The sequence below is a fragment of the Lichenostomus cassidix genome, chromosome 12 (assembly GCF_008360975.1).
Source record: "Lichenostomus cassidix isolate B80296 chromosome 12, HeHo_3.0, whole genome shotgun sequence".
NCBI lineage: Eukaryota > Metazoa > Chordata > Aves > Passeriformes > Meliphagidae > Lichenostomus > Lichenostomus cassidix.
Window position 1 is genome coordinate 4560183 of NC_139493.1, and position 20980 is coordinate 4581162.

The 20980-nt window shown below is 47.3% G+C and overlaps 1 protein-coding gene across 5 annotated transcripts in view; it reads left to right on the forward strand.

The window, feature by feature from the left end:
- The window catches only part of FRMD4B (FERM domain containing 4B), a 120215-nt gene that overhangs the window by 69472 nt on the left and 29763 nt on the right, over positions 1-20980 (forward strand). For all 5 annotated transcript variants that reach the window (XM_085072321.1, XM_085072319.1, XM_085072320.1 and 2 more), the window contains exons 6-7: positions 9692-9748; positions 10685-10707. In XM_085072321.1, the coding sequence (XP_084928447.1) occupies positions 9692-9748; positions 10685-10707 (80 nt within the window). The remainder of the gene's footprint in view (positions 1-9691; positions 9749-10684; positions 10708-20980) is intronic.

Here is a 20980-nt window from a genome sequence, read left to right on the forward strand (position 1 = left end):
TGCCTGCAGCCTTCTCTGCTGGCAGTTTCACAGCTCAGAACAGCCCTGTGGCTCCTAGCAGGAGCCAGCTCATCTACTCTCAAGTAGCTTTTAACCTTCCAATTACCTCCTGTGAAAATATTCTGTCCTACGTGACAAACTTAGGGTCAGTCTCTCGGTTTCAAGTAGCTGTGAAGGGCATGTGGGGCCAATGCTCATCTTTAAGCCCTTGGGATGTGGGCAGGAGGATGCACAGAGACACCTCATGTGTTCCCACAGCCTGCTCTGTCCCATGGTGCTGCTGGCTCCATTGTGGGGCAGGGAAGGAGCCCTGGGATGAGCAGTGTCAGATCAGAATAGGAGCAGATCCCCAGCTCCACTAGGCTGATGGTCACTGATGACAGCCAGGAATGTTCCCTGGCATTTCTCAGTCGTTAATCCAGCTCCAAGAGGCTAGACCTGCCTCATCGTGGCTTTTCTTCTTTCTTTTGTTTTTTTCTTTCCTTTCCTTGCTGCATTCATGGAGTGAGGAAACCCCAGTGTGTCAAAAATCAGGAATCCACACCCAGCCCACGTGCTCAGGAGAGCTCCCAGTGCCCAGGCAGTGCCAGAGGATGCCCTGCCAGGGCAATATCCTAAGCTGGATCTCTGCAGGAAGCCTCTGCTCTGTGTGGGCCAGGAATGTGGTTTGGGACACCTGCTGCAATACCTGGGGTGTGCTAAGACCTGTGTGGATAAGATTGCTTAAAAGTCAGTCATGTTTGGTTGTTTTTTTTTGCTTTCACAAAGGTGTTTCCAAAGTTTTCACTGCAGCTTTTCCCCATAGGGGAAACCCAAATCCAGGGTGGTGCAAATGCCTGATGCTTGAGTGCTCTTGTGACATTCCTGAGCACTGGCATGTGTTGACAGCCCAGCAGTGTGTGGCTACCTGTGCTTCCATGGCCTCTGTGCTTCAGTGATGTTCTCCTGAGCAGAGGGGAGAGGGAGATGTTGCCCTGCATGTGACACAGGCATGTCAGTGCTCCTGCTGGCACATGGGACACACCAGGGCAGCCAGACAAAGGCTTGGGCGAGCACAGCACAATGGCAAAGCTCTGTGCCAGTCTTTCCTGTGGAGGGGATTTATTCTTGGCTGACAAGGTTCAGAGGCTGCATCAGAAATGTATTTACAGTATTCTTTGAGAGATCTGCATGTGAACTGCTGTGAGTGGCTGTATCTAATCTAAGAGAACTGAATACCCCCAGTGAAATCTAGGACCTCTGGGGTCAGGCTGGAGCTGCTGAGCAATGTGTGCCATCTTGCCTCAGATGAATAAAAATATAGAGTAAATAATACACCATATTAACTATATTCTTAGTTATATAATACATTACAAAATAGGATTATGAGTAATAAATAATGAAATAAAAGCCTGCATGACAGCTCTGAAAAGGGCGAAGGCTGGCTTAGTGCTCTGCTGTGCACAGCCACGATTCTCTTCCTCACCTTTCAACCCCACATTCCTTCTTGCAAATCTCTCTGCTCCTTTCTGCAAATCAGGTAGTGCTTTACCCTGCCAGGACTTGGAGGAATCTGGGGCTTGTGCATTTTGCAATCTGTAGACATTTTGGCAAGGAAGGGACGAGATAGACAATAAAATCTCAGCTGCCAAAAATGTCTTTCTTTCTCCTCCCCACCCACTCCCCACCTCCATGCTCTTCTGTACAGTCAAAGCTCCCCTGTGCCTCTGGGACCTTTGCTGGCAAGTGCCAGGTTTGTGCATCCTGTGACCTGTGCTCTTCTCTGTGCCCTCTCCTTTGCATGTGGGCAGCTGGGGGAGACCCTTTGCCCAAGGCACAAGAGGGTTGAGACCTCACTTTGACTTTTGTGAAGTCTCCTTTGCATGTGAACAGAACCCAACATTTGCTGCTGCACTTGCAGAGTGCCCAGTGCCCCCTCACTGCACAAACCTGGGCCTCCAGCCAGCAGCAAATGCTGCCAGGGCTCTAACCCTGCCCTCCTTTCATGTCAAGCTGCCCATTTTTCCCCTGGTCTGATGCTGCAGACCTCTCAGCCCTGTGTGGTCCCTCCAGCTGCCTGGCTCCTGCTCTCCAGCATCCGTGCTCTTGGAGTTGGAGCTTGGAGAAGTCACATCCTTTGCCAGGAACAGCTTGGACCACCGAGCAGGAGGTGGGAGCTGGTGATAATTATATATCCAGCTCTCTGGAAGTGCCTCCCAGTGACTTGGTTAAAAACTCGTTTATCCACATGTATTTTGGGAGAATGCAAAGGCTGGAAGTGCTTTGTGTACGTCTGGGCTCTCGTTTCCTTACCTGCCTCTCTTTTCCAAGGCTTTGAGCATCACTGCCTGAAAACCTTCAGCAGTGACAACGTCAGTTTAAACACTTTCTCTCCTGTCATTGACTTCGAGAAGCTGGGTTAAGATTTATAGCTCTCTGAGATCTACTGTACAGCTGGAATTTAAGAGAGTGGAAGCCTGGTGCTCGGTTCCAGGTGAAATGGGTATCTCAGAACGGATGTGTTTGCACAGGGAGCTCTGTAAAATGTTCAGTGTGTTATTGCACAGCCCGTGACCATGGCTGGGATACTTTTAGGGAGGTGGGTCTGAACTGGTCACGCACATGCTGATGATAAATTTGGGAAGATAAATTGGTCTTTTCTTCTTTTGAAAGAGCCAAGTTTGGAAAAATAACACCCTACTTGGCTAGTGAGGCACTGTCAAGTTTATTATGCATTAGAGCTAACCTCCATATAGCTCTGCAGCCATACGGTTGACTCTTTGCCAGGCTTTAAAATACGTTCTGTAAACGAAGATCTTGGTCAAGTTGGCTGTATTCCCCTTTTCCTCTCTGTCTCTGGGTGTTTGGGGGTTTATTTAATTTCCCATTTGTTTCAAGGACTTGTAAGAATTGCTTTAAAAAAATGAGAAAAGTTAAAGGAAATGTAAGTTTTCAGAGGAGTCTGTAACTGTGATAGCTCCATGAACAGCAATGTTTGTGAGCCCTTGGCAGCCTGAAGACCAGTGCTTACCAAGAAGAGCTGCTGAAACAGACCCCTGGTGTGAGCATGAAGTCTGGCTGGCTTCCAGCTCATGGGGAGCAAAGTGGTCATATATCAGAGAGCTATCGAAAGTTTTATAATGGATATTTCCTAATTCTCCCCCCTCTCAAGGGAGAGGGAAATGTTCCCATGTAGCCTTGTTACACAGTGTAGTCTGATGCTAGCCAAGGCCATTAAATACCCTCTGGCCATTGCCTGATTGGCTGTTCTGCTCCCAAAGACAGTACAGGGGAAGCCCAGGTTGAGGTTCAGCAGGACCAGTTGGAGTTTGGCTCCTCCAGGGCTGTTCTCTCCTGTGGATTCTGCCACTGCAGCCATCCCTGTGGCCAAACCTCCACAGCAGAATGTCAGCAGATGAGGAGAATGGAGTGTGGTTGTGCTTGTGAACAAAATGTGACAGGAGGAGGAGGAGGCAGGACCCCATGCTGATGTACACTGGCAGATCTCCATGGGGCTCACCAAGAGACCTCACATGGGGCTGTGCTGGTGGCTTTGGGGAGGGACTTGGCCATAGTGTGGGTATCATCCACACCACATAAACTCTTCTGAGAGTGCTGAGGTCAATGCAAGGCTGCCTGCTGCAAAGGGTGATGGTGCCACAGGTTCCTGTGAGGCTCTTGGTGAGGTGCAGGTTGTGTCCTAGCTGGGCTGCCCCATTGCATATGAAGACCCAGTTGATTTACTGCCAGAGTTTTGTACCTCACATCTCTTGATGTAGTCACCTCCTCCTGGGTCTAACTACTGAGTTAATTGCCATGAAGAGTTCTACACCTTTGATCTCCTGGCCACAGAGCAAAGATGCTGTGACAGCTCAGCCAGTTCAGTTGTTGTGTGTGTTGGATATCTCAATGAGATGCTGGGGAAGGAAAGCAAAAGGCTGTGATTATATGTTAAGCCTAATGACAATTGCTATGTGCCCTGGCTTGCAAACAGGGAAGTCTTTATGTCTTTCCTCCATTCTCTTTTACTCTTATATAAATGAAAAAAAAAAGTGGCAGTAAATGTGTTCCTTTTACACTGTGCAGGCGAGTCTCAGAGTAGCTGCTCTGTCCCTGGAGTTTCATCTCAGTGTTGGCTGAGGCACAAAAGGCAAAGGGAGATGGACGAGAGTGGCTGGCAGAGACAGCCAAATAAAGGGTCTAACACAGAAACCTGAAGCTGCTCCTCACCACCAGGCACTAACAGCTTTTATTCTTGGGCTGGGCTGGCCTAAGCCCCTGAGGTGGGAAGCAGCAGGTCTGGCCAGGAAAGAGCTGTGTTGCCCTCTGCACATGCACTGAACTGTGTTTGGTCTCAGGCTGTGCTCCCTTGGTGGGAAGGGCTGTGAGGTTCTGTGCATGAAATGAAAGACACCATGGACCATCTGAACGCTGCAGAGCAGCTGTGAGGCCTCCTGAGCCACCCAGGCTGCAGGGAAATGCAGCACAAGTGGAAACCTGAAGTGCTCCTCTGAGGAAGGTCAGAAGGAACAGACTTCCATTTCCTCCTCCAAGAGCTCGTATTCTGCTGCTTTTGTGCTTTGCTTTACCTCCCCGAGGTGTTGCAGGCAGATCCTGCTTTGCTGAGCTTTTTCTCAGCTCAGTTTCTGTCCTTGGGAAGTGAGTCCTGGTTAAGATGCTCAGCAGAGCTCGGAGCATCTGATGCAGCAGGGAGTGGGTTGGTGCAGCCAGCAGTGTGAACAGCAGGTGACACCAGCAGGGCTGGGACCGAGGTGTGAGCGCTGGTAATTGGGACAGGCAGTTTAAAGCTGGAGGTTATCCATGCGCTGCCCGTGTTTGTCTCTGTGCAGTAATTAATTACCAGCACAGCCACTCCGGCAGGGCGAGTGACAGGAGCTGCCTGACCTAGTTCCTCCGGCACAGCCTGGGTGGTGTAACAGGTTGTGGCCAACACCCACCGCCCTCCCCAGCCTGGCAAAAAAAAGCCTTAAACGCTGAAAAGCTGCTCAGCTTTCTGCACTGCTGGGACCTGCCAGCCCATCCTCTGGCTGCCAGGACACACAGCAGGGACACTGGATGCCCGGTGGGATGTCACCACGGTGCTGGATGAGGGCACAGGGGTGCTGGCACTGCTCTGTTCACTTGTGCTGGGTCCACACCCAGCTAATTGCCTGCCTCAGATTGAACGTAGACGTTTGGGTCCTTTCTTTCCCTCTGACTAATTGCACCCTTCTTTCAGCTTTTTTTTTTTTAATCACCTTTCAGTAATCACTGGTAGTTATAGTCAATGTTGTGGCTGTCTCGAGGCTATTCAATCGCAGTGTGTGCATTTTTAGGGGTGTCTTTGGTTAATATGTATTTTTAAGGAATTGGTTTGAGGGAACAGGTGTGTTGGTATCTCAGTTCTCAGATCTTCGGGTGAAATGTTCTTATCAGCCTTTAACCTCTGGAAGTTACATGTGGTTTGAACAAACTGTGTCTGCTTTCACTTCTTGCTCTGGCTCTAAAGAGTTAAAATGACAGCTCCTGTGTGTTGCTTATTTTTTTAAATCTGCTTTAATCTGAGTTTACAGCCTAAAGATTTGCTTAGCACAGTTAATGCTCATCTGACTATCATCACTCTTGATCTGAGTTTTCATCAGGATTTCAGACTTGTATCTCTATGGCAGTAAATTCTAGTGTTGTTGCTGTGTCTAATGAGGGTTCAGTGCTCTATTCATGACAGAGCTTGTGATTTTTATCACATTCTAAGTCTGTGTCTGTGCAGCAAAAGACTTTAGCTCATATCTGAACAGGGGGCCAAATTCTGCCCATGGGCACTGAAGGCTGAGTTGGTCTTTACCAGATGCTGACAGTGACCTAGTCCTGCTCTGCAGTAATTGCCAACCAGTTTGGACACCTGCTGCAGCCTTTGATTGCTCTGATGTTTATCAGGATGACAAAAGCCACCACCTGAATCCGCTGGACCAAGTGCAGTGTTTAGATAAGCCAGTGGTCTTTTGGCTGAATCTGTCTCACTGGTTAAAAGGATTGGTCCCTGTGCAAACTCTAATTGAAAAATATCAGTTTCATCCCCTCCCCGGAGCTGCAGTCACTAGTCTGTTTAAACTTATTTACATCTCAAATGGAAAAGACTCAGATTCCATTATCTGAATTACATACATCTAGTTAACCTCGTGCTGGTGACCTTGTTCCCACTTGGGATAAATATAGGAAAACCTTCCATCTTCATCTCCAGCCCGTGGCCGTGGGAGCACTGGCTGCCCTGGCTCTCAGGGCTCCCCATTTGCTCACTGAAGTCTCTGCTTGAATTACCCTGGCGATGGCAGGCATTGCAAATTAATCTTCTTACAGCCATTTTCCTCATCTATTTTTGAAATCTGACCTTGCTGATAAAGCAATGCTAAAACAGAAACCCCCATCTGCCAACCTCCAGGCTGAAGGATGATTATAAAATCAAAATATTGCTGGAGTGAGTGGGAAGAGTCATGGTCCTGCACTCCAGAGCCACACGTATCACTGTCTGGATTTGTGTCAAGCCAAGGGCTGTCCAAGCTCCATGACAGCCCAGGGCAGAGCTGGATTACATTACAGCAATGGCCAATTGGGGAGCCAGATGGCAAATAATGTCATATTATGATGAAAAACACTTCCAGGCTCAGAGGGAATTGTCCAAGACACTGTCACTTGGAGAGCATTAGTCTGTCAAATACGGGCTGAGCTGGGCTTTGGCATCCTTTGCTTCAAATCCTTGCTCTGCTACTTAGCTACTGCAGGACTTCTGGGCAGTCCCTTCACTTCCCTGGATCTTTTCCCTTTTTTTGTTATTTTTTGGGATTTTTGGGGGGAGGGCAGGGGTGAATTTGGGTTTTTTGGTTGGTTTTTTTTTTTTCCTGAGCCTCAGAGTGGCCCCAGTGTCCTGCCACTGTTACTGTGTGGTGATACAGGATAATAACTAGTGCTGATCCATCCTGTTTAGAGGTCTGCAGCAGCTGGAGAGACATGGTGGCAGCCCTGCTCTTGGGGTGACCTGTTTGTCCTCTTTGCTTGCTCAAGACATCTGCAACATCTTCAAGAGGTCATTTTAGAGAGGATCCTCTTACCTGTTCACTCCTTTACAGCTTCTAAGCAAATGTGTTTGAAACTGAGGGCATTGGCACAGCAAATCCCTCACTCTGAAAGCACAGACTGAAACTTCATCACCTGGAGAAGTCAGATCCCTTCATGCTCTCTCTGGTCTCCTAAATCCCTCAATGAAGTGGTTTGTGGGATCACTGTTAACACTTGTGGCCATGCCATAGCAGCCAGTAAAGTGACCAGAGTTTCTTAAGGCCAGTATCTAGGAAAAAGCAAATAAACACAGAAGAGCAGCCTCGTAATTACTATTGCTAATTAGTTAATGGCTGTGAGGTGCTTTGAAGATGAAAAGTGAGGAGGTGCTTGGTTATTAAGCCCCAAGCACCCTTGTAAGGCCAGCAGCAGCTCTTGCTGGGGATCAGCACAGACTCTGTGCTGCAGCAGCTCATCGAGCTTATCTGGGAGCCAGCAATAAATCGAGAGAGCCTTGGGGAGTTAAATCTCCTTGAGTTTCTTGTAGGCTTAAAAGGCAATGAGCCCCATGTAGCTGATTTCACCTTTGGGCAGGGAGATGGTTTTGATGAACTTTTAAGGTCCCTTCTGGTCTTGTGTTCCCTGATTTTGTGATCCAGGGACAGCTTTGCTGAGCCAGACCTCACCTTTCATGCTGAGCTGAGGTTCCCTGTGATGGCATTTTCTCCCATCTGAGTTCTCTGCCTGCTGGTGCAGGAGAGCCCAGTGCTGGGGTGACCTGATCCCCTGTAATCCTCTCACCACCACAGCTGGCCTCAGAGGCTGCTCGGGCAGATGCAATTCAAGCTTTCAAAAAGGCAGCTCAGATGTGCATGACAAAGACTAACCTGATACAGACCTGGAAGTAACAAAGTGCTTTAAAATTGCACCTACGTGAAGAGTTTCTGGGCTGCAATCTTGCCTCTTTTCTTAAGCATCAACATGAAACAGATCTGAAGGAAGGATGAACTTCCAGCTATTTTTTTTTTCTCTTAACTTGTGATGCACCCCTCCTCTTCTTCTAATAAAATATGTCTGGGAATGCTTTGGAGGCTATTCCTGCATAGCTGTTGCCACACCTGTTGGGAAGGGGAAATTCCTCTTGGTCTGCCTGTCGGAGAAGCCTGGGGGAGTGCTGCTGCTGGAATGTTTTATTGACAAAGCTGGCAAAAAACTTCCTTTCCATGAAAATTGAATTATTTGTTTGTTCACTTTTGAATTTAGTCTCTGTGGGCCAGACCTGCAGCTGTGGTAAATTAGCTCAGCTCCAGATGTGCCCTAATATATTTCGAGATGTCATTTCCCTGTATCTGTATGTAATTCTGTAGGTCTTCCTGCTGCCCTGGTTTTGGCATTATTTCAGTTTTTGGTCTGCTTTGTCTCCTCATTCAGCCAGCAGATCCTGAGGACAAGGATTGTGTTGGGATCTCAGTGACATGTCAGGCATCATGTCTACTATCTTCACTTGCAGAGGTCAATAAGAAAAATCTGTGTTTGTGGGCTGGTTCATAGGCTGTTCTGTGTTTTACTTGCTGTTTGCAGGATGTATAAAGGCTACAACTGTCAGTGCATCTCCTTTACTCTTCCAGTGTTACTGCTGGTCCCAGAGTAGAACTAAGGCTAGTTTTTTTTCTGGTAAGAAACTAACTTGGGAGGTTTGTGCTTAAGCTTGTAAGCAGGAGAAAAAATGATCCTGATGTAGTTTTGATGCTTTGGCACCTGCAGAGTTACTGAGTACACAGTGCTGTTAGGACAGGGCTGGTTTTGGAGTGGGCTCAAGGAATTTCCAGCATGGGGGTCTGTGAGTTTTTCCTGAACATTGCTCTAGAACTCCGGGGGCTTGGAAGAACTGGAGGCTGTAGGATCCAGACTGAGTGGGACAAAGGACGGTTATGCTGTCCTTGTGATTTATCAGTATAACTGGTTTAGCACTGGGGGGCTGTGAACCACCATCACAACAAAGAATGAATGGTCCTAAACCTATAAGCACCCAAACTCTTTACCAAGAGATGGATGCAGTTTCTTGGATTTCTCTTGGCTGGGACATGGCAATCCCAGTGGATAGATTCACCCAAGCTTAGCTTCTGTGCTCTGGAGAGCACCGAGCTGGGAAATACCCTTTTTTCTAGATCGAATCAGGGGTTTAGATCTTGTCAAACACTTATACTTGTCCAGCTGGTGTCAGCTCCTGGGTGCCATCCAGCCATGAGCCTGCCATGCCCGAGCCCTGCAAGCGTTGAATGCCAGGCTGGATGGAGCTTGGAGCAATCTGGTCCTGGTGGAAGCTGTCCCTGCCCATGGCAGGGGGCTTGAAACGAGATGGTTATAAGGTCCCAATCCCCACCAGTCCCTGTGACCTCGCCCTGAGGAAGGGGTGAACTTCAAGCCTTTACAATCCCCCCGTAACGCGTCCCGCTGAGCTGGGCTGCACTCACACCGAGCAGCATCCCCAGAAACGCAGCAAAAGCAAAGCGAGCAGGCGGCGGACAGGACGGTGTGTCGGTGTTCTCGGTGGCAGCAGGGGGACACGGGGCGGGAGCTGTGGCAGGCAGAGCCAGCACCGCCTCCCGCTGCCCCCTCCCCTGCCGGCCCCTCCCGGCTCACTCTGCTCTCTCCGCAACAGGGGCACATCGAGGTGGACAGCGAGACCGTCTTCAAGTTGGCCGCCCTGGTGCTGCAGGTGAGTTTCTCCCCCGGTTTGGCTCAGCTCATTCCCATTCCCGGTTTTTTTTCCCTCTCCATACGGACAAACCCCCGCAGGGTTGTTTGTGGTCTCCGCGGCTGGGAAGTAGAGGGGAAGCTGGAAGGCACAGGAGTTGTTTTTCTCATAGAGAAATATTTGTTTGAGGAGTTTTAAATTGAAAGAGTAAAAGCTCATCAAGGGAAGTCATTTATCTGGGCAGGTTTCCATTAAATTTATCGCTTAGCCTAATTTAAATACATTCCAGCGATCTGGGAAGAAAAGTGTAAATATTGTAGCTAAATCAGCTATGTTATGCCTGTGAATCTTCTTCTCAGAGCATATGGTTTTGATACCTCTGTTATGTTGAAATATACAGTGTCAGTTTTCCCTTTCATTAATCAAGTTTTGTTGTACTGAGACTTAAACTCCAATTATTTACCGCTTTCTGTGAAATAGAATTCTACCTTTAAAATATTCTGGGTTTTCCCCCATTGCATTGTCACTGACGAAGTGCCACAGCAAAGCTACGGCAGCTTGATCTGCCTGAACAGTTGTTTTCATCTCGAGTGAGCACAATTCCTCCCAAGTGCTGACCTGACTGTACAGCCAACCTTTGCCTGGATGAGAGAGAGGAGAGAGAATTGTATTTCACTTCTTGTGCAGTAAAAGCGACATTTGATTTGCAATGTGAAATTCATCCCCGTTTTGGAAGCAGTTTTATTTATGCTGAAGGTGGATTATCTGCAGCTGGGAGCGTAAGGGGCCAAGTGTAGCTCTGGAGCACATGCAGGCAGGCTCTGTGTTTTGCAGGGAGTGTGGTGGGGTCAGGATCTGCCAGCAGAGCTGTGGGAGTGGGGAAGTGAACAATGCTGGGAAAATCGAGGGCTTTTGAAGAGATCATGTTTTAATTCTGTCACTGTTTTTCAATTGTAGGAAGCCAAAGGGGACTATTCCAGGTAATAACATTTTCCTTTCTAATGCTGGTGCTCTTGATGGATGTGTTTTTCTGTGTTGGCATTGTATTGCAAACAATCACAAATGGGGGTAAAGTCCAGCTGCGAGCAGTGCCCGAAGAAAGTGAAATGTGCTGCTGGGTTGGATAAAATCTGAGTCTGCAGGGTGAGTAATGCCTTTTGTGAGCAAGCTCTGAGTCAAAACAGGGTTTCAGGACTCCATGCATTGCTCCCCTCCCAAATGCGGGTGCTGAATTGGGAGAAGGGGAAAGCTCCCACACTTCCCTGCCAGAAAACCTGTGCTTTGCCAAACTTTTGCCAAGCAGACTTTCACCTGTGCTTTTGCAGGACTGTGTTTGGGTCCATGTGGGTGACCTTGCCTACAGCCCTGCCCGTGCAGGGGCAGCATGTGTAGGGACATGGGGCCATCAGCTGCCCCGGGGATCAATGAGCTGTGTTCTCCTGCAGCTGCCCCTGGGCCTCTCCCTCCCCACACTTGACCCAGCAGTTGTGTTGTGGCTGATGTATGACCTCCTGGCTGGGCTTGAGCTGTCTCAAGCTGCAGCATCAGGTTGGGCTTCCCCTTGGAGGTGTTTCTTACCCTGCTGTGGTTGTGACAAGGGGCTGTGGGGGGCAGGTGGGGTCACACTTGGACCTGCTGGAGCCAGGGGGAAAGACCTTCCATTAGAAACAGCTCACTAAGCAAATAGAGATTCAGAAGATTGGCTTTGGTCATGTTAATATTTTACTGCTTGCTGAGTTTCCATGTGGGAAGAGAGGTGTGTTTTACCCTTTAGCTACGAGAGCTTTGGAGAGGCTCAGTACAGAGCTGTGTGCCCAAATGCAGGGAGCAAGTCACGTTTGACTGCCAAAGTGACTCTGCTTTCCCTTCAGGGGGCACTTGTCAAGTAAAGTGCCACTGCCCTAGACCCCTTCCCTCCAAGGTCTGTCCCTTCTCCACTGAAGGACACGCTCTGTGAAGTCCATCAAACCTCCTCCTCCTGTTTGCTGGCATGCTGTCACACCTGCAGGGAGAAAAAGGTGTCTTTGATCAGCTGCATGGGCTGGCTGTGCAAACCATTGCTGTTCCTGTTCATGCTGTAGACCTGCTTTGTGACCCCCAGTATATTGCTTATACCTGTAGTCTGCTGCATTTTTCTCTAGATAAACCCCTTATCTTGCCTGATCTCGCAGGGACACCCTAAGTTTACTCAGTTTAGGCACAGATAACCAGAAAATCACTGCTGACTCCACAATAAGTAACTTGTTAAGCTGTAGCAACTGGTGGCACAGTGCTCTTGATTCTCAAGAACAGGGGCTAAGGTTAAAAACCACCTTTGTGATGAAAACCTCCCTATGTGGTTTAACTGAAGGCTGCCTCCTTATCATTTGCCGTAAATAGGTTTGTAAGTATGGCTTCACGAGCCCAAGAACTGTGTCTGTGGTTGTTTTCCATGGTTCCCTGGACATGTTGCAAGGAGTGGATTGCCCGTGGTTACCTTCAGAAGTATTTAAAGAAAATTGGAGGGAAGAGCACTCTGCTACAAGAGTGATTTCCAAATGCAGCTCTTCCCCTAAGAGTTGTGTGGAAATAGCTGCAGCATTGTTTGCTCTGGTTAACTGAGCATATGTTATGCCCCTGTAGCAAATGAGCATGGCCAGCTGTCCCAGGCCCAGTGAGCACACCAGGAGCAAAGGAATTTCATGTCACATATCACAAGTGGTCCTTTGGGCCAGTGCTGATAAAGCACTGGCTTAATTAGCACCATATCTTAACGACAGTACTGAAGGGCTGCCCAGCTTGCTGTGGTGCAGAGAGTGTCCCTGCAGCAGTGCTCCTGTGCCTTGTGATTTTGTGGCCCTTTGCAGTGCTTTGGGCTTGGTGTGTTCTCTGCTCGCTGTCATTTGGCCATTCTGCTTTGAATCACCTTCTGGAATTTGCCTCTTGCACCACTTCTGCTTCCGTGAGAACAGGCAGGTTGATTTTTTTAATATTGGATTAGTGATGAATGAACGCTGGTAAATACAGGAATTGCCTGAAGTCCTGGAGATTAGCCCTCTGGAAGTGAGAATTGGGCCAGTCCAGGCAACTCTGGGGGATCTCTTCCTGGCTGAATTTTCACACACACCCCATAGGCACCTTTTCCACGGGGACACATCCTGTGGTGGGGTCACCGTGTGGCAATCCCACTGACGTCAGCTCCGTACCAGGGCACGAATGCATCAGCCTCTGCAGGAACCTCTTTCCCAATCCACTGCTCAAATTCTCAGATAACGCCTTGATGGCAGGGAGCAGCAGCCTCCTGAGAAACACCCTCCCCTGCCCCTTGCTGAGTGGGTGAGCACATTCCTTGGAAATCTGTTTCTTTTCAGTGAGCAAACCTGACGGCGTGGGCGCTTGGAGAAAGTAAAAAACTTTCGATTTCTACACCACAAAGGTCACTCTGGAGGGGCTTTGCAGTCTGGTAGCACTGGCAGCTGGAAATACCAGGGACTTTGGGGTTTGGCCCTTGCAGGTGCTTTGCAGTAGGACCCCAAAGTCCTGGGCTGGGCTCTTACAGGATGGGGGGATTCATAGAATCATAGAATGGTTTGGGTTGGAAGGCACCTTAACAATCATTTGGTTTGTGCATTACTATTTGGAGAGAAGCTTTATGTAAGATGGACCACCCAAGTCCCACTTTGAGAGGATCCTGGTTTTGAAGACATCTTTACAAAACTTAAGGACATCCTTCAGAATTGCACCCAAAGCTTGCCCATGCACATGTGCCAGGTTTGGGGATTCTCCAGGGAAGCCTAGCCTGGCCTTGGGACCCAGGAGCAATGAGGCACAAAGGTGGCAGCAGACCACAGCCAGTGCAGCTCACCGTGTCTCCATTTCCTTTTCCTGTTTACCCAACCGGTGATCCCAGCTGAGATAATCCCTGCTGTGTGTGATGAACAGCATGTCACGGGGATGCTCAGCGAGCTGTCACTCTCCTCCTTCCGTGGGATGGTGTCAGAACTGCCCTGGGCAGAGCAGCTCCTCCAGACAGTCCTGCAGCTCTGCTGTTCCCTGGGATGCTGCAGATTCCTGCCCTGTGCCTCCCTGCTCAGCGCTGGGCAGGCTTTGCTCAAGAGGAAGGATGTAACTCTGCTCCAGTTTGCTTTCACGACTCATGACTGCTCCTCTGTTTAACATGAGTTCCCAGCACTTTTCACCCAGCTCCTGCAATAAAAACCCCAAGCAAGCAGGTATTAGTCATTGATTGGGGTTTTGAAACTCTGTGTGAGTTAATTGCATTTCTCCACTCTCCTATTTGCAGATGAAACAGAAAAATCTGCAAGCCTGGTTTTATGAAATCTTGGTTTTTATATGCTGTGTGAAAGTTTTAAAAAGAGAATGTGATTCAAATTGCAGCTTCTGGCATGGCTTAGTTTGGGGGGAAAGGCATACGTGTTCTGTTTATTTTAGGAATTTTATTTAAATTTTATAGAAACGTAATGTTTTGGCAATCTGTTAATTATTCATGTTGTAAATATGCAACATAAAAAGTCTGGCCCCCTTGGGAAATAAATTATTGAGCTGTATTTAGTTTACAGATTAAGCATCTGCCCTCAAAAATGCTGTAAAATTTTATATACTTTTATTTTCCTTTGTAGCTTGATCAGAAAGACAGTTTATAACTGAGAAGTCCTAAATGCTGTCCTAGCGCTGGAAAAATGTTTATTAAAATCAGATTAGCTACAGGGACTGGCTAAGGAAAGTAACTTGGGAGAAAAAAGTTTATTTTCTGACTGATGATCTTGGACTATATTTTCCCCAGTACCATTTCCAGGACTGAAACCCAGCCATGCTCCCTGAAAGTTAATTAAATTGCTGGAGGAGGCTTCTATTTTCTTTAAATAGCTGACACAGTCGTTTTTGATTCTGGCCTGTGGGCTGCAAAGATAACTCCCGACTGGTATAACATAACACAGACAAAATAATGAATTCCTGATAGCTGACATGTGCAAGGCACCGAGGTTTATCGTTATGGGAGTGATAAAGGCAGTTTGTGAAAGGAAAAGGTTTGGGTGAGAGATAGCCCTGCAACTGAACCTATGGAGTAATTGGTTCAGAAACTCCTGAGTTTTAAAACTCTACTGTGAGAGAAAAGTGAAGTTCTTGATCTAGGTGCAGATAACTACTATTAAAAATTTGCCTCTCATTAATAGTGAGTGCTCACTGCTAGATTTTTGGGTAGTGTTTCCTTGGGAAGCTGAATATTTTGCCAGACAAACTGGAAGATCTCTTGGTAGAAAAGAATGTGAGAAAAATGACGTAGGCAGTGCTAGAAAATAGCTGTTGGAAAGAAGTTAATAATTGTCTGATAGCAAAGCACCTGCTCACTCTCCTGCTAACCCCACGATTAAGGTGCCCTCAGGAACAGGACACACCTGAGGTCTGTCAGAGGTGGCTTGTCCAGCCTGTTTCTGGGAACCTTGCCAGGTTCATGTGACCAAAACTCCAGGTGTGGCCACGTCCAGGACTGGGGTTGGAGCAGGAAGACAAAGTTTGGGGATGAGTTACAAGAGGACATCTCATCTGGCAGCCAAAGACTGGAGCCCAGTCTGCATCCTCTTTCAGCCCCAAGGATTTCCTCAAACCTGTGCCAGCCAGTGGGTGACACAAAGAGCTGGTGGGTCACCAGAGGAGTCACTCTCAGAGCATCCATGTGGTGCCTGTCATGGGCAGAGCCACAGTTTAGGTTTGGATGTTCTTTTCCATGCCAGTGCAACTTTGAAATGCCCATGCACTGATATCCTCAGTCTCTCCCCAGCTCCCCGTGGGCTGTGTCTGCTGGCTGTAAATCAGTGCTCAGCTCTGCTGCTGCCCTGTGCCCCTTGTGCTCCTCAGCCCTTGTTTGCCAAGTGACTCATTGTGTGCTTTGCCTTTCAGCTGTGACTCCCAACACTTTTTCTTTAAATACCTTTTGAGGCACTGGCTCTGAACCATTAACTCTGTCTTGGTCAGACCTGGCTGTGTGCTTTCCTCAGCTCCTTCTTTATCAATAAACAGCTAATTTGGGACAAGATGAGCAAAGATCTGCTCACTCAGAGCCTGTTAGTTGAGGGGGTTGATTATTTCACTTGATTTGGGAATGGCTGATGAACCAAGGTGGTAAATAGTCAAGTTTAGGAAAAGTCATGTTTCATATCTATTTCATGCAATGATGCTGATTCCCCTACTGACAGGTATCAAATATCCACTTTCCCAAGAGCTTAATTGAATTTTGAAATTGAACCCCTTCAAAGAAAGCTGGTTGAAGACTGCAGTGATTTTTCTGTAGCAGGGTGCAAATTTTGCTTTCCTTGCTGAGTCCTTGCCATGAAGAACAGGAGCTAAGGGAAGGCAGGCAGAGAGGAGCCAGGCAGGGAACTGCTGAGCTCCATCTCCCTGAGCAGTGGGGCAGCAATTATGAGATAAAAACATTGTTTGCTCCTGGTGCATTATTTTTCATGTAAAACAGGTGCAAATACAAAAAAAAAAAAAAAGTACTAAGACCCCATTTTTTGGATAGACTTTTCATAGCAACAGGGTTTTTCCCATTGGTGCTGCTTGTAGATTCATCCAGTTCATGGCAGACCAAAGCATGTAGAGTCTGCAATGATGTAATTGTAATGGTTTTTTACAATTTCCTATTTTAAAGCAGGTCTGTAAGGGCTCTCAAGGAATTTGTATAGAATGCTTATTATGTAGCAGATTAATTAGGTGGAAGCATTGTGGGTGGAAATGAGCAAAAAGGATTAGATGAAGAGGAAAAAAAAAGGATGTTTGCAGTAATTTAATAACCTGATCTCATGGGATTTACTCCTTGCATATAGCAATGTAACTGTTAAGATTCACACATAATTATGGCAGTTGGGTAAGGAACAGTAAGTTTTACATTTCGTATGCATGATTTTTGTACAGTTTCCAGAGGGGCAGAAAAGGGGTCATTGTGTTTTGTCCTTTTTAATTGTCCCTCCACAGTACTTTCTTTTCTTTGGTTTTTCTTTTTCTTTTTTTTTTTTTTTTTTAATTACTTTTAACTCAGAGAGCAGGGCTAGAGTGGGTACAACCCAGGCACCTGGAGAGGTCTTTTGTGTGTGCTCTGCATCCAAAACAGATGAGAGACAAGGCAAGCACAGTGCCAGGAAATTCATCATCCCCCAAGCTGTCTCCTGGGCAGGGGAGAAGCTGTCACAGCTGTCAGGCCTGGAGTAGCATCATGACATCCACAGTCATGGGTAAAAGATGCTTTTCCCTTGTCCCTAGACAGTCCCTTAAGTGCAGGTTCAGCGTTAAAACACATGGCCTTTCCCTGTTGTAAAAAACACATTTCATGGGTTTTGCATTTTAATGTATTCACCTCCCTTTTGTTGAGTATCTGAAAAACTTTGTCAGGTCTGGAGAGAGTTTTTCCAGTCTTGCACCCTCAGCTGTGAGCAGGAGTTTTAGCTCTGGTCTGATTCCTAACATCCTCACTCTAGAAAAGCAAAAGTAAATCTTTTGCTTTTCCTTCCCATGGTGGTTGAGTTCCATCATGTGAGGTGTATTTTGTGCTTTGAGGAAACGGACTGACAGCTTTTCAATCTCAGCTTTTTTGCTTTTGCAGATTTGTCAGGTCTTTATCATTATTTGGATACTTTATTTTTCTTGTGGTCCCATGTATCTCTGTGTCAGCCGGGCTGTGATAACAAGCTTTAAACTTTGCTACTGTACTCAGACATGCTAAAAAACCACAACTAATATGGCTAAGCTGACTTTTGTGTGAACAGGAAGAAAGTGAGAGTGTTAGAAATAACAGTCTGTTGCTGTGAGGAAAGGCTTGGAATCCTTCAAGCGTTGTACCAACTGTGAATATGCATCTCTTGCTCGGCAGTAAATCCCCAGGTAAAGCAGAGCCATCCTGCTTGTGTCTGGATTTCGGGGGAGCAGTGCTAGTGTGTGCTGTGGGTATGACCAAGCAGCTCTTTGAACATGGATCTGTCATACCAGTCTGTGGGATGGGATCCACCACCCATTGTAGGTGGTAGGTCCATGGATCAAAAGGGTTTTTCTTCAGAATATTCATGTTTTGCATCAAGAGCTGTAAAAGAAGACCTGACGATTCAGGGCAGCTTTAGGTTGCAGATTTTCTCTAGCCATAAAGAGCTGCTTTTTGGCACCCTGTTCCTTGTGTGCAAAGTGGAAATTCTGTCAGGGTGGCTGTGGGAACAGCTCCTGCTCCCATTTGTCTGCTCATCCATGTATGTGGATATATCTGATAGGAGAAATGTTGCATTTTCCTTAGTGTTTTGATCCATCTTCAAAAGCCAATGTGTGGGGTCAGCAAACCCCAGCAGATAAGTAGGTGCTACTGCTCAGCCCAGGAATCAGGCAGTGCTCGGCATGCAGAGAAATTTGGCTCAGGGAGCAGGATTGGAGCTGGAGGTCAGACCTGGGAGTCCAAGTGTGAAGAATGGTCACCCAGTCCCATCCACACTTTGTGTTTGGTGCAGATCCCCCGTGAGCTGTGAAATCAAAGCTGTTGTAGCTGCACAAGGTGGGAACCTACAGCATTGCCACCCTAAATGTCCAACAAACTGGGGTTGAAAAAGCCATCTGCACTGCTTATCAGGGCCCTTTCCACAGATGGGGTTGGAAGGCTCTTAAATGCCCCTTCACATGCCTCTCTGAGCAGGCGGCTGCTATCTGTGCTCAAGTGGCAGACTGCAGCCCTGCCCCAGCAAAGCCCCTGCTGGCTGCAGGGAAGGTCGGGCTCTGGCTGTCCTGTGCCAGTGGGAGCCCCTTGTTCATGGCCTTTCCACATCCTGGGCTCCCTTCAATAGCAAAATAGCTTTCTTGAGTGTGCCAGCAGACCATAAACTGAAAGGTTGGGAAATGACGGGAAACGTCTGGCATTTGTCACAAAAGAGGATTTGTCAGAGAGCACATTTCAAGATCCTGCTGCCAAGCTCCTGCTGCTCTAGCATGCTCAAAAGCTGCTAAATCCATCGTCTCTCCCTGTACCTCTCCTGCTCTCTCTTCCTTCCCCCTCTTTTTTCTCCTGCACTTTTAACCCTGCTCGTTTTTTTCCCCTCCACTGCCTCACTGCTTGCTCCTCACACCTGTTTTTCGTGGTGCCTCCAAGGGCAGAGCTGGTTCTCATCCGGGAAAGTAAAGAATGGCAGCACCTTGGAGACCTTGGTGATGTTTGCCTGAGTCTGGTCACTTTAGAAAGTCACTTTAGGACCAGGCTGGGGTGCGGGCAGCATCACCTGATATTCTTGTACAGTTTGGTACAAAGGCATTTGGTGGTTATTCTAAAAAAATAGGGCTATGACTGACATCAGCCCTCTGAAACCCTTGACTGTCAAACTTTCAAGCATCTGCTCTAATTGAGTGCTGTTTTGGAGTATTTACTTTGCTAGCTCTAAATAGCTTGAAGAGAGTAAGGTGACAAATCCTAATGGAGATGTTTTGAAGCATCTTCACGATGTAGAGTAATAATTTATCATCCTTTTGCTGTGAAACTCCACATTTCCTTGTATCTTGTGTAATTCTCAGATTCACTGATAATTTAGTTGTCTATGAAATAACTTTCAGGTTACTTTTGAGAGGCTGGTTGACATCTTCTAAAGGCAAAACCACTCTAAATTCTACCTATGCTATGCCTAAAATCCATTTCAAGAATTAACTGAACATGAAATAGTGACATTCAGGAGGACCCAGGAGTGGCTCTTCCAATGATCCTGTAGCAACACAAGAAAAAGTATTTGTGGCAGGTCAAGAGGCTCCAAGAATAGAGGAAAGTCGCTATACAAAGCACTTTCCCTGGTGATAAATTTGTACCTTATAATGTGTTATCAGCACAATTCAGCAGAGGCAGACACACCTGCCCTTCCTTTAGTCAGTTAAGAGTTGTCTGAAGTCCTGTCCTCGTCGAGTTGTTAATATTTACAAAGAATCAGTGGGCTGATAAGCTTCTATGCTGTAGTCCAATATATTGCTTTTGCTGCTGGGTGTGTCACTTGCTCTTCATGTTTTGTTAATCCCATTAACCACATTTTACTCCATCTAAGCTCTTACCTGCGTTAGCAACAGGCATAAGCTGATTTTTGACAGTGGGTGCAGGGAAACTCTGGGGAACCCAGTGACAAATGGTCCTAATTAGCAGAGTTCTGTAAATCTTTGCCTGGCAGGGAGTGTTGTATCATTCCATTAGAAGCTGTCAGGATGTACTTTCTGGGGCCATAAATATGTAACTCTTTTTTAATTTTCAGTACTGTGCTCTAGGCAGAGCATGCCACGATTGTCTGGCTTGGTTCCTTCGTGGATTTCTGGTGGAGGCTTTAGCAAGATGCCTAAAATTTCCCTGTAACATCACCAAGTTGCAGGAAGCTCATGAGATTGGTCCAGGTTTGCTGCTGGAGATAGTTTCAGGGGGGAAGTCCTATTGATAATATGGTACATGATTAAATATTGTTATTGGTTATTTTAGAATCAAGCTGCCGTGCCTCTCCACAGAGCTGGCACTGATGAGCAGGGCGTGCTGGGGACAGCATCTTGCCCAACGTTTGATCATGTTGGGACAGAGAATTAATTATGGGCAGTACCAGGAGTGCAAGTTGAGGTTCAGCGTGAGGAGGCTCTGATGCAGATTTTCATTATTTCCATTTGCATTGCCCAGATTGATTCAAGTTCTGCTTCATATCTGCCAGAGAGAAAACTCCTGTTTAGAGGGTGGGATAGGAAGGAAAGGGTCTGTCTGCTGCTTTTGTTTAATTCTTCTCCATAGTGGAAAAATACTTGAGATGAGAGTTTCCTATATTCTCCTCCTGGGGAATAAACAAACCTTTTGCCAAAAAATGTTCAGTCCCATTGACTCTGGGCGGTTTTAAGTTTATGTATTGGAGTTATGCCAAAAACCACCAGTCCAGAAACCCCTTCCACAGCAGAGGTCAGATTAAATGCAAGTTGAGCCTCCCTGTCCGGATAGCCGTGTCCTCCTCCTGGTGGGAACCCACCCTGGACGTGCCAGAGACAACACGGGGCTGTTTGGCTGGCAGATAGTGTGCCTGGTGGGACATCTGGAGCCGGGGCTGTCCACCCTGGGCTGGCTGTATTGTCTCGCGGTGAAACCAAACAGGAACAGCTCATAATTCAAGCCGCCAGCTCCTGCTATCGGGAGTTGTCACCTCCGGGGAACGGCTGGGTCTCACAGGGCTTGGGAAAGTGATCCTGAAGGTCAAGGGGAGACTTGCTTGGTGCAGATGAAGTGATAATGGA